The sequence below is a fragment of the Amphibalanus amphitrite genome, unplaced genomic scaffold (genome assembly GCF_019059575.1).
Source record: "Amphibalanus amphitrite isolate SeventyFive unplaced genomic scaffold, NRLGWU_Aamphi_draft 000182F_arrow, whole genome shotgun sequence".
Classification (NCBI taxonomy): Eukaryota; Metazoa; Arthropoda; class Thecostraca; order Balanomorpha; family Balanidae; genus Amphibalanus; species Amphibalanus amphitrite.
In genome coordinates, this window is record NW_024881677.1 from 69919 (window position 1) to 81443 (window position 11525).

The following is an 11525-nucleotide window of genomic DNA, read 5'->3' on the forward strand; positions in this document are numbered from 1 at the left end:
TCCCATCCCAACATTCATCAAAACTTTACTTCAAGCAGGTCTTGCAGGTTTATAGGTATTTCCTGAAAATTTGGGTCATTTATCACTGAATTGACCTGAAAAGTCAGCTTATAATTAGGACCTTTTGGGATGGCATCGGTTTCGTCTTGTCAAGAGCACACTGCCACGTTGTTTTTTCAGGGAGCCCTTAGCTCCATCAAAAGAAGGTGGAGAGGACCGTCTGATCCACTCTTCCTATACCTAAATGTTTGGTACGTTGGCCTCTGTAAAAGGCGAATATACGGGCATGGGCCATAACTTATCATAAGATTTATACTTTTGTATAGGTAAGAAAAACACCAAAATCTTGGCAACAGCGGACACCTCAGGGAATATTAAATGTCCCAAACGGCTTCTCTGTAACTTTCTGTAATATATGTAGAAATTCCTTTATATTGCGTTTTTAATTACTTATGTTGCCTGAAATTATGTCTTTGTTGTTTCAATGCTTAGGTACTGCTTAGAAACGTTGCATGCTCTGTGCTCTGTGTTGTAATTTTGTATGAAATATTCATGCTGTGAAATTGTGACCGTTTGCTTTGAAATGACTGCTGAATCGCTCCATCAGTTAGTAGAGCGCTTAATAGCCATCCACTAAAATCATAGCCATCATGATCAGACAAATGACCAGCTGTGCAGTGTGCACATTGTGCTGTGTGCACGGCGCAAGGTGCAAGTGTCGCAGTTTTCTTAACCCGCGCCCCACTGGGGTCTGCGTATAACACGCCCTACTGGGGGGGGGGGGCTATTCATAGCCCCCCTCCTAACTCCGAAACTACTGGGCCGATCGTCAAAATTCAAACGGCGTCTGATAGCCCCGGAAAAACTGTCGAGCGAAACCTAATTTTATTGACCTCGAGGTCACTGATGACGTCACAGGTCAGGTCAAAGTAAAAATTATTAGCATTTTGGCTTCTTCACGTTTTGGGCTCTGGCCGCCGTCTTACAAGTCAGATCAGGCTCATTTTTGGTTCACACACTCGTGAACAGATGCTCTAGATACTCTGAGGGTACCAAACTTGTACTTTGATTTTCAGGTCAAGGTCAGGTCATCACAGGTCACGAAAATATTATATCATCCGTCGGTCACGTGACACATGTTTTATGGTCCATTTAGGTCAAACATTTCGAATTTGATGTCGTCTGTGTCATGCGAGGTCATTTTGAGTCAAATTTAGCTTAGGTCAGGTCACTTTCAGGTCAAAAAAGGTCAAATTTTGAAGTTAAAATTTTTCAACAAAAAATGTGTCTATTCGATGCAGTTTGAGCTCAGGAACACGATGGTGCTATTTATATTGGCGTACGATGTCAAATTCGTGCTGAAAAATTGATTTGAAAATTAATAATTGTCTATTTTTTGCAATAATGCGTATAACTTGGCCATTTTTGAAGATATTTAGCTAAAACTTGCTAGAGGTAGTCATAATAATGAGTTCTATCACGTATATTCCGGTTTTTCGAAAAGTCAAAAACTTTTTGAAAAAAAAAATGTAAAAATATAAATTTTGAATTTTATTATTTAACATTTTCGAAACTTTCAAAATTTCGAAAATCCGAGATTGCAGTTTGATAGCGCAGTCTATTCTGAGTCCTCTCATGCAAAGAAATTGGATCTAGCTTAAAAACTGAGCTCTTGGGAGCGATTGCCGTGGTTCAATGTTTTGCGTCGAAATCGGCCGAACATGACGTCACTCTGACGTCATTTCCGGCCGACCTATGGTAGGTACGAAGTTCAAATTTTGACACAAGGTGTCAAATTGATGCAGCCGAAGGTACTGAAAGTTTGGCGTCGATACGTCAAGCGGTTTGGAAGTTATTGCAGAAAAACGGGAGGGGGGCTATAAATAGCCCCCCCCCCCCAGTGGGGCGCGGGTTAAAATAATAGAACATACATTATTCGCAATACAAATTATTGAACGAGTATGACGTCCACCGGAGTTGCGGAGCGAAGCAGTGATACTCTGAGTGTGCTGAAGGCAGCACCGGATAATAATCAGCTCCGGGGTGCCGTGGACGTGTCCGTAACTGCCGTACGGTACAGGCTCACTGCAAACACTTGCGTGATGCATGGCCGTCAAACGTTTTACACGGGCATAACGCTACTGCTGCAGCTTAGAGCATAGCTATCACTCCTCGGGAGTTGACATTAATTACATCGGGCTAAAGCGATTGACAGACTGGAGGCACATGACGTCAAATAGTCTAGGGCAATTCAAGGGGTGATTATTTAGAAATATTAAATTTTAATTGTCAAATGGCAGTTGGCACATCTGGCTCCGATTTCCTGTCGTCGGAATCTGTCGGGTGTCTACCGAATGGATTCATAATTATCTGTCATCAGCGCCCGATCACCCGACGAGGCGGCAGGTCACCGTAACTTCCCGGTCTGGGAGCAGCAGTGCCCTCGGGCTGGCCACCATCTCTAGGGCTCCGCCCTGCTCCCGGAGACGCAGTACCCTGCAGCTGCCCCTCCGGTTGAACTGTCTGAGTCACCCCACCTCCTTCGCCTCTCCGCTTTTCGGATTGGTCAGCTCAATAGCGTGGTCCACGGTAATTTCCGATCCCAATCTGCTCTCATGAATTTGGGACTGGGCCCGGAGTCGTTTTTAGCAAAAATGAATGAGTTCACAGACGCAGCCACAGGTGGAAAGTAATTGTGCGAACACACTTTTTTACGAATATCTTTTTTTTGCTCACCTGGAGTTCTATAGCCTTGCCTGATAACACGGATCACATAACGTTAGGTCATGAAGAGAACACATGAAGTTTTATTTGTTAGCCTGAACATATCCTCCCTTGTTCGCGATACACTGGCGCATGCGTTCAGGCATGCTAGACACCAGGTTAGCTGCACCTAACCCCTCTTCCGTATAAGGGGGGGGCGAACGGACCCCCTCGGTTTTTCATGAATAACTCGCGTAAAAAGCGGCCGCACGCAACGGAACGTTTAGTACCCCCGCTTTAATCAATTTTACGCCAATTCTGAAAATTTCATGAGCCTGACCCAAATGACCTTTGACCTGTGACCTACTTTTCGAGACCATGTTTGGCTAGAATCGCGATTCGGCGTATGTTGGCTCGCATTAGACGCGCGTTTGCAGTCTTGTGGTCGGTCTCAAGTGTTAACCTTCCAGGCGGTGGGGGGGAGGAGCATTTTTTTTTGCCCCTCCCCCCTTTGGTTTTTCGATATATCTCCAGCACCGCTGCGCCGATCGTCACCAAACTTTCGGTACCCTCCCTTGAACAGCTATTGCACATTGTGACCAAAAATTTGTCTAAAAGCTCTGATAGGCTGGCCGCTAATGACGACAGAGTGACGTCATTTCTGCCATTTTCGAACCAAAAAAAGGTTTCGCGGGAAGAGCTGTCAGGCCTACAACTTTAGAGATACAGAAAAAAAATATTCGACATAAAAGGTGTACAATTACAAGGGCTACAAAACTGCGATCTCGGATTTTTGATTTTTTTTATTGTGACCCCCAAAAATCAAAAAATATATTTTTGAATATAATAGCCGGAAAATCCAAAAAGTTTTTTTAATTTCGAAAAAAAAAACGGAATATATGTGAAAGTCCCTACCGCTTTCTATCTACATACCAAATTTGAGATCGATACCTCTTTTTTGACCAAGTTATAGCGAAAAAAAACTGTTCAAAATTGATGACGTCAGATTTTCAAACTCAATTTTTAGCAATTTTAGACCTCGTAGCGCAAATCAAAGACCATCATTAGACTCCTCGTGACGAGCTGCATCGAATCAATACCCATTTTATGCAAAACTATCAACTTTGAAACTTGACTTTTTTGACCTGACCTTGACCTGACCTCCACCAGAAAGTGGCCTTAACTGTACCTGATGGTTTTTTAACCAACACCATTGAGTTGGAAATGAAAAATTGGCCATAAAACATGCATCGCACAGCCTTAGTAAAGTTGGGTTTATGTGGTGACCCTTGGTGACCTGACCTGTGAGTTGTGACCTGACCTGGTATGACCAGTGACCTCTAATAGCAACATATGTACTAGATAACTGACGCCCTATCACTGATTTTCGACAAAATACGTTTTCCTCGGTGTTATAGCGCTTTCCCTAGAAGACCCGTGAACGGTGAAGCAGTTTATCTTTGACCTGGCATGTGACGTGATCAGTGACCCCGAGGTCAATGAAATTTGGTTTCCTTCGACAAATTTGACAGGGCTATCGAAGCCGTTTAAATTTTCCGAACCCGTCAAATAGTTTCGGAGATACGGGGGGGGGGGAAATGCCCCTCCCCCATCGCGCGGAAGGTGGCCGGGAGGCCCACCGCCTGCCGAGTTAAAACATGTGATATGATGTTGGTCCCATGCATTAGGGTGGGTGCAAAGGTCACCTGAAGGTCAGTTTAGGTCAGGTCATTTACCTTTGATGACCTCGGCTCAATTTTTTCGAGTTTTGCACGTTTCTAAGCTACTTTTGTAGGTGAATTCGAATTTAGCAGCCATTTGAACAAATACGAAGTAGTTTTGGTGCCTTCGTAACATGTTACGAAGCTGTAAGAGGCGGTTGACACGAACTACGAATACCCGGCAGAACCCCTATTGGTTGACCTGACCTGACCCGACCTGACCTTAACGCAAGATGACATCTGTGATCAAAACTAACATGATATTCGTCATCAGCACCCCGTAAAACCTCATAGCAGCCACACTTTACGACGTTTTAACACGTCCCGATTTTCCCAACCTTTGGGTCATTGACCTGACCTGGAAAGTCAACCAATGGATTAGGACCTTAAAATTGGGTATCATCGGCTTCCTCTCGTCACGGGCAACACGCTCCTTTTTTCCGCGAAGCTCTACCTCGATCAGGGGCAAAACAGCAAGGGGGTTCCAACGGACCCCCTTTATACGTTCGCGGTTGGCAAAACACCAATAGGTACGGGCGGGGGTTAATTAAATATTTATTTTAGTCTGGCTTGGAGTCATGAATCAATGTCGTATTTAGGTAAACATAAACCGACGTTTCAATGCACCTAAGTAAAGGTAAGTTTTACGCATTTAAATACACATGTTTCGTCTTTGCTCTTGCAGGAATCGTTGCGGCAGTGTCCGATTTCTGTCACTCTCCATCTGGCAGGGAGTGGCGAGAAGCGCTGAGATTCTGGCTTCTCATATTCTTGAGGAGAAGTTTCCCGGCGAAGCAAAGATGCGGGAGTGGATGATTTCGCTCGGTCCACTTGATGTCCCCAGCGAACGCCGACCGTAAGGCAGGGAGGCGGGTAGTAGTGGAAATATGAAATACGTCTCCGCTGAAAGACTTTGGGATGTGAAGGGTCAAATATATATGTGCAGAAATGGGGGCCCGAGGAGCGAATGACTGAGCGGTAGGCAGTCATGTTTAATCGACAGCCGAATAAGTTAAACTTATTCGGGAGTAAGGTAACTACCTATTAGTAAATTCCTCTCTCTCTCTCTCTCTCTCTCTCTCTCTCTCTCTCTCTCTCTCTCTCTCTCTCTCTCTCTCTCTCTCTCTCTCTCTCTCTCTCTCTCTCTCTCTCTCTCTCTCTCTCTCTCTCTCTCTCCTCTCCTCTCTCTCTCTCTCTTCTCTCTCTCTCTCTCTTTCTCTCTCTCTCTTTCTCTCTTACTCTGCCTCAGCAGTCTTCCTCCATATTTCCCTGTTTACTGAAGAAACCTACATTTTTTGCCACTTCTTCATATGTTATCAACGATTCCCTCTGCGTATCTGTCTATCTTACCACTACCTTACCACACACTGATTGCGGGCTGGCCACATCCTGCCAATGACGTGGCTATCGCGGCCAGTGTTCGCGATAGCCGCGGAGCGGCGGTATCGGAGCAGCGGCGCCGCGAGCGCCGCACTCAGGATGCGTCCGCCGCGTCGACTGTGCCTGCTGGCCGCCGGGCTGGCGGTCGCTGGCGCCCTGTTCCTGCTGGCACCCGTGACACGTGACAGGGGCAAAACGAGGGTCCGCCGCAAACTGCCCGAAGGTGAGGTCGGGAGGGGAGAGTCCGTTGCGATCATTTATCTCGTACAAGGTGTGCCAATCTCAAGCAAAGTGGATGTAGGACGGTATCTTCAACTGTTCGTCGTGAGTGCCATGGGTGGGGTAGGTAGACGTCTTATGCGTCGTATATTGTTCGCCCATTTACGTTCAGCCGACGTTTTGGTATTATTTTATTCAATGTTATTTCTCTAAGTGTACTACACTCGCCATCCACATGTAGGGATATGATAATGTGTGTTTATAGTGCAATGAATAATGATAGTGCAATGAATTATAGTGAATAATAATGAATAATGAATAAATAATAACCCTCCTGTTAACGTCCACTCTATTTCGACGGAAAGTCACTGCATGAGTTGACCTCATAAATTGTGAAGTGTCCTCACTTGTTATTTAGTATCATACGGTAAGTCGTTCCGTTTTTCTCACTACCACTTAGTAAGGTTAGGCTGTCGTAAAAGCAGGTTCGTGGGGAGTGCACCGTCTATCGCACGCCGTTTGTGCACGTGTCACGGTCGTGTCGGTCTCAGCGACACCCGGTGTGTCTCACCGCCGCTGTGAGAAAAGATAGGTACATACGTTAGACTGCGTCATGAAATCTGTCAGGCCGTCTGTCTAATGTTGAAGTCAAATGTGGAATAAACGATAGCTCCAAACTACAGTCATTTGTTTAACATGTTTAGCGATGCAATCGAGAAAAAAGCGTTTGAGCGTCCTTGAACGATTTCATTTGACTTGCAAATGCAAGCTGGAAGTTGTCAGCATATGAATGTGTATTGTGTTCTTAGATTTAGTACACAGAAGGTAACTGTTTCTGTGTGTTATGACTGAGTCGTTATCTGCCCGTTTCAGTTGTCGAATTGGCTGCAACAGAGGCTGAAAATAACACCCGATATGACGTACCTCCAGGGTAAGTACCCATTCGCAACACAACAGAGCCCTTACATTTACCGATAGGTATGTCACTCAGCAGTAAATGACTTATATACAATCATCAACCGATTGTTGTGATAAAGACATCAATGGACTGCCGGCACTCCGTGATTGCGCCCCTTGTCGAAATAGGGCTTAATGTTCTCTTAGACTTTACAGTGAGTAGTATCCGTGTCAGTTGAGGAGCGAGTTCCTTTTTCACCTTTTCAATTCAACATATTTCAGAGCAATATTTGCCCCATTTCTTCAGATTTAGGCAAGGTATTGCCATGGATTAGGTATTAGGCATTCAGGAATACTTCATCCATGGTATTGCGTTTGAAATACGTACGTATACCTTGCCGTCCGTCATTATCCGTAGACGTCATCAACGTCATCAGTCTTTAATTTGTCCGGCTCCGATTAGCCAAGTGCTCTGCTAGGATATCAGTCAATACCGACACTAGCCCACAGCTGCCCACGTATACACAGACAATGTGCGTGGACATTTTGATAGCGTATCGTCCGTCTCGACAATGATAACGGCTCTGCAGATGACGTGAGTCCGACTCAGGGTCACCGTAACGCGCCCAGTCGCCGTGCATTTGATGGACAGAATTACATAGTTAGGAAGTTACGCATATTTATACAGTTCAGTGCATTTACGGAAATATTTATAGAGATAGGTCTGTCTAATAACCCGCGCCCTGCTGGGGGTGCTGGATTTCCACGCCCTGCTGGGGGGGTGTTTGAACACCCCCCTTGTAACTCGGCTCCTGGGCCACGTAGCGATACGCGGAAGGCGGCGTTCGAAAGAGCGTCAAAAATAATGACGAAATCACTTCGGTCAATTTTTTGGTCAGGTCAAAGGTCAGGTCACCAGAGGTCATTGAAGGCAAAATTTCGCCGATTTCCAGGTCGAATGTCGAAAATTTCCAAGAAGCCAACGCATAACTCGGGAACCAATAGAGCTACAGCGCCGCGGAAAAGCGCATTCGATAGCCCTATTAACGCCCTTTCTGAGTAATTCTCTCAGATTTTCGATATCAATGCTATCGGTTGTTTCTGGACAGGATAGACGGCTAGAGTTGGGGTTCGTGTAAGCGTACAGTAGCAACTGCGAGCCTACTGCCCGGGTCCCCGTACCCTTGTAACGTACTTTTACGTCAGCCTCCGTGTGAGCACAATGTGCTCCCGGACCATCCGCAGCTGACTGATCGGCATTGGTGATGGACTGTGCATTGTGCTGCCCCCGCCCCTAACCCATCCGGGCTAACCCGTGACCGGCCCTGCACAACGGCCCTAGCACGCTGCATGCAGGGTCGGTCCGCCGGCCGCTCGGCCGGGGCGCCGGACTGCGCGATGGCGTCCCGCTCGGGCGGTCGGCGTGACAGGGGCGCTGCCCCTGCGAGTGTTTGCCTATGCGTTTTTATATCCATACGCCATTATTAAGCAGGGCAGCGCGGGCGGGGGCAGGCGGCCCGTCTGGAGCGCCGGGGGGGGGGACGGTATCCTACACCTCTCCCCGGCCAGGGAGGTGTCTCTTATTAGCTCTCCCTGGGGCTGAGGCGGCAATGGCCTGAAAGTGTCGTCCCGGCCCGCCCAGACGGGCGGGTATTCTCATTATACGTCATTTTTTTAATAGTGTTCCTGATGCTTTCTCAGTGTGTGAACTTTTTGTGAATAAAACTAGAAAAAAAAATTCTCTCAGATTTGACCTAAGGTCAACGGTTTTGCCTGCAGGGGGCAAAAACTGCAAAAATAGCCGATATTTTCGAAAACAGTTTTTCTGCGATAACTTTTGACCCAAGCCTTGTACGAGCTTACTTTTACCGGCATCGTGTTCCTCTCGTCAAGACGCATCGAATGAACTATAACTTGACCTTGAAAGGTCAACTTGAAAATTTGACCTCAGGTCAAGGTCATGACCTGACCGGAAAGGGTCATGTTGCATATCAGTCGATCCGTATCGTCGAGCTGAACACATCTAAGGCGTTTTCATCGCTCTAGCATGCCTCTATCAAAAGTTATTTGCGAAAAACTGTTAGATATCATTCATGACCTAAGATGACCTCAGGGCATAAACAAGGGTCACGGACACCATTTTCAAGTTCAGTGTGTCTAAACCACTTGTAATTCGGTGTTTGGGAGTGTGTATAATGTCTTTCATCCAAAAGAGGCGCATTTCAATTTTCTCCCATTGACTTATAATGGGGAGGTCGCAAAATTGACCTGACCTTAGGTCATCGATATCAAAATTCTGAGATATATATTTTGTACATGCTATTGCTCTTAGCAATCGCTGAAAGTTTCAAAGCGATCGGTCACTCGGTGTAGCTATGACAGACATTGAAAGTTTTTATGAGGTGAGGTCACTTCAAGTGACCTGGTGACCTGACCTTGAATGACCTTGGTCTGAAATTTTCACAACATGTGTAGAATTGATGTATGATAAGGTGTACCAAAAACGGCGGCGCTCCGCGCCGCCGTTTTTGAGATATTCGCGAAAAACCACAAGGGGGGGGGGTGTTCAAACACCCCCCCCAGCAGGGCGCGGGATAACGTTCACTTGCAGCAATCTTATCGCGGAAGTTAGTCATCTAACGCACCTCCTCCTCTCTCAGAGTTGAGCCGTACCCGTGGCACTACTTTGAGATGTCCAAGGGCCGTAAGATGGTCATTGAGCCGGGAGCTGAGGAGACACGACGCGGACCCCGGCGCGGTCCGGAGCTGGACGAGCTATCCGCCGTGTTCAACATCTCGCTGGCCGAGCTGCAGCAGCGCACCGGCAACGCGAACTACTCGTCCGCGGACACGCTGGGTGGCCGGTACAGACTGCTGCCCGGTGCCGCCGTTCAGTACGAGCTCTACTTCGCGAGCCGTGGTGACTCACGCTCCGGGTTCCACACGGTACGCGTGACACGGCCGCTGCAGCCACTGCGCGTGGAGTACTACGGCCTCGGTGGCCACGAGCTGGTGAACGTGCTGCTGCCCTACTACTCCCGGCTGGAGACGCTGCGCCAGTTCGTGGGGAGGTTCGCCGCGCTCGTGGAGGCCGGGGAGGAGGCCGTGCTGACGGTGATCCGCTACACGGACGGCTTTCCGTCGATGGACGCGGAGCAGCAGAGGAGGGACGCGGAGGGAGCCGCAGAGGTGGTGCGGCAGGCCAACAGTCGACTGGCGGCGCACGGCGCCGCGCCGCGGGTCCGCCTGATCGAGAGGACCGGCACCTTCTCGCGGGGACTGGCACTGATGGAGGGCGCGCGCGCCTGGGACGGGGAGGAAGACGTGCTACTGTTCCTCTGTGACGTAGACATGGTGTTTGGCAGCGAGTTTCTACAGCGGTGCCGGGCCAACACCGCCCCCGCGCGCCAGGCGTACTTCCCGATCGTGTTCAGCACCTACAACCCTGCGATCGTGTACAGTGTGCAGAACAAACCCGTGGTGCCGATTCTCACCAGCTACGAGCAGGGAACAGTCATCAACCAGGAGATGGGCGCGTGGACGACGTTCGGCTTCGGCATGAGCTGTCAGTACCGGTCTGACTTCCAGCGCCTCAGCGGCCAGTTCCTCAACATCACCGGCTGGGGGCTGGAGGACGTGAAACTCTACCAGCGCTTCCAGAAGAGCGACGTGGAAATTGTTCGCATGACTGACCCGGACCTGGTGCATATCTATCACAAGAAGGAGTGCAACAAGCGGGAGGTCGGCAAACGCTTCAACTCGTGCCTGCGTTCCAAAGCCGTAAAGGAGTCTTCGCAACTCGGCTGGGGACTGTGGGTGTACAAAAATGTTGGAGACACCGCAGACGTAGAGAACTTCCTGTTGCAATATTACAGCAACGGTTGACAGTACCTGTTGATGCTAGGAATCAATATAGGTTTTTCCGATGTCTATATCCGGCGGGTGATGTTCACAGGCGGGTGATGACACGCTTTTGGTAGTTTTAGAGAGCCGATACGTCATCACAACAAACAACATTTTTTTGTGCAGTGACGTTACTTCATTTGGCTGAACTAAAGCGGATTAGGAAAGTTTGAGATGATAAAACGTAAAAGCGATGTGCGTCAAGCAATCACCATCTGCATTCCCGTTGGTGAGGTTTCAATGCTTTCGTACCAATATCTGCTTGTCGGAGAAAAAGACCGTTCAGGTCAATTATTTTAACCGCAAGGCTGGGTGTTAAGGTTCCTCGCGGACGTAGGTACGCATGTCACCAACGGGATAGCAGCTATGTTCTAAGCCGCGCTGCCGTCTCTACATAGAAGCTGAGGCGTCACCAATGGCTTATCGGCACGCATGACATGCATCGTGATCTGCGTTAGCAACTTATAGAAAGCTGACGGCTGACAATAGGTGTGTGTCTTAAGCTCCATCGTATCTTATTTATAATACAGTATATCTTGCGAGTCTTTTTTTTTAGGCCTCCCTCCCACGGGCACTTGTGGCCCAATTACAGGAGGGCTCCTCCTCCTCCTGGCCCTTGTTCCCCCACCCCCCAGGCTACGGCTGAAGTGGGAGCCTACCCCACACCTGGTGACACAGCCGGGGACGACGCCCGCGGAACGG

The 11525-nt window shown here is 48.3% G+C and overlaps 1 protein-coding gene across 1 annotated transcript; it reads left to right on the forward strand.

Annotated features, from left to right (window-relative positions):
- The first annotated feature begins 5841 nt into the window (after positions 1 to 5841).
- LOC122384134 (chondroitin sulfate N-acetylgalactosaminyltransferase 1-like) lies at positions 5842 to 11370 on the forward strand. The gene is made up of 3 exons (XM_043371166.1): positions 5842 to 6027; positions 6897 to 6954; positions 9581 to 11370. The coding sequence occupies exons 1-3, from the start codon at positions 5904 to 5906 to the stop codon at positions 10803 to 10805; spliced, it is 1407 nt and encodes a 468-aa protein (XP_043227101.1). The 5' UTR covers positions 5842 to 5903; the 3' UTR covers positions 10806 to 11370.
- The last annotated feature ends 155 nt before the right edge of the window (positions 11371 to 11525 follow it).

Coding starts and splice junctions, on each gene's coding strand:
- LOC122384134 (XM_043371166.1), top strand. CDS start 5,904: ATGCGTCCGCCGCGTCGACTGTGCCTGCTGGCCGCCGGGCTGGCGGTC. Junction 6,028..6,896: donor CCGCCGCAAACTGCCCGAAG/GTGAGGTCGGGA, acceptor TGCCCGTTTCAG/TTGTCGAATTGGCTGCAACA. Junction 6,955..9,580: donor CGATATGACGTACCTCCAGG/GTAAGTACCCAT, acceptor CTCCTCTCTCAG/AGTTGAGCCGTACCCGTGGC.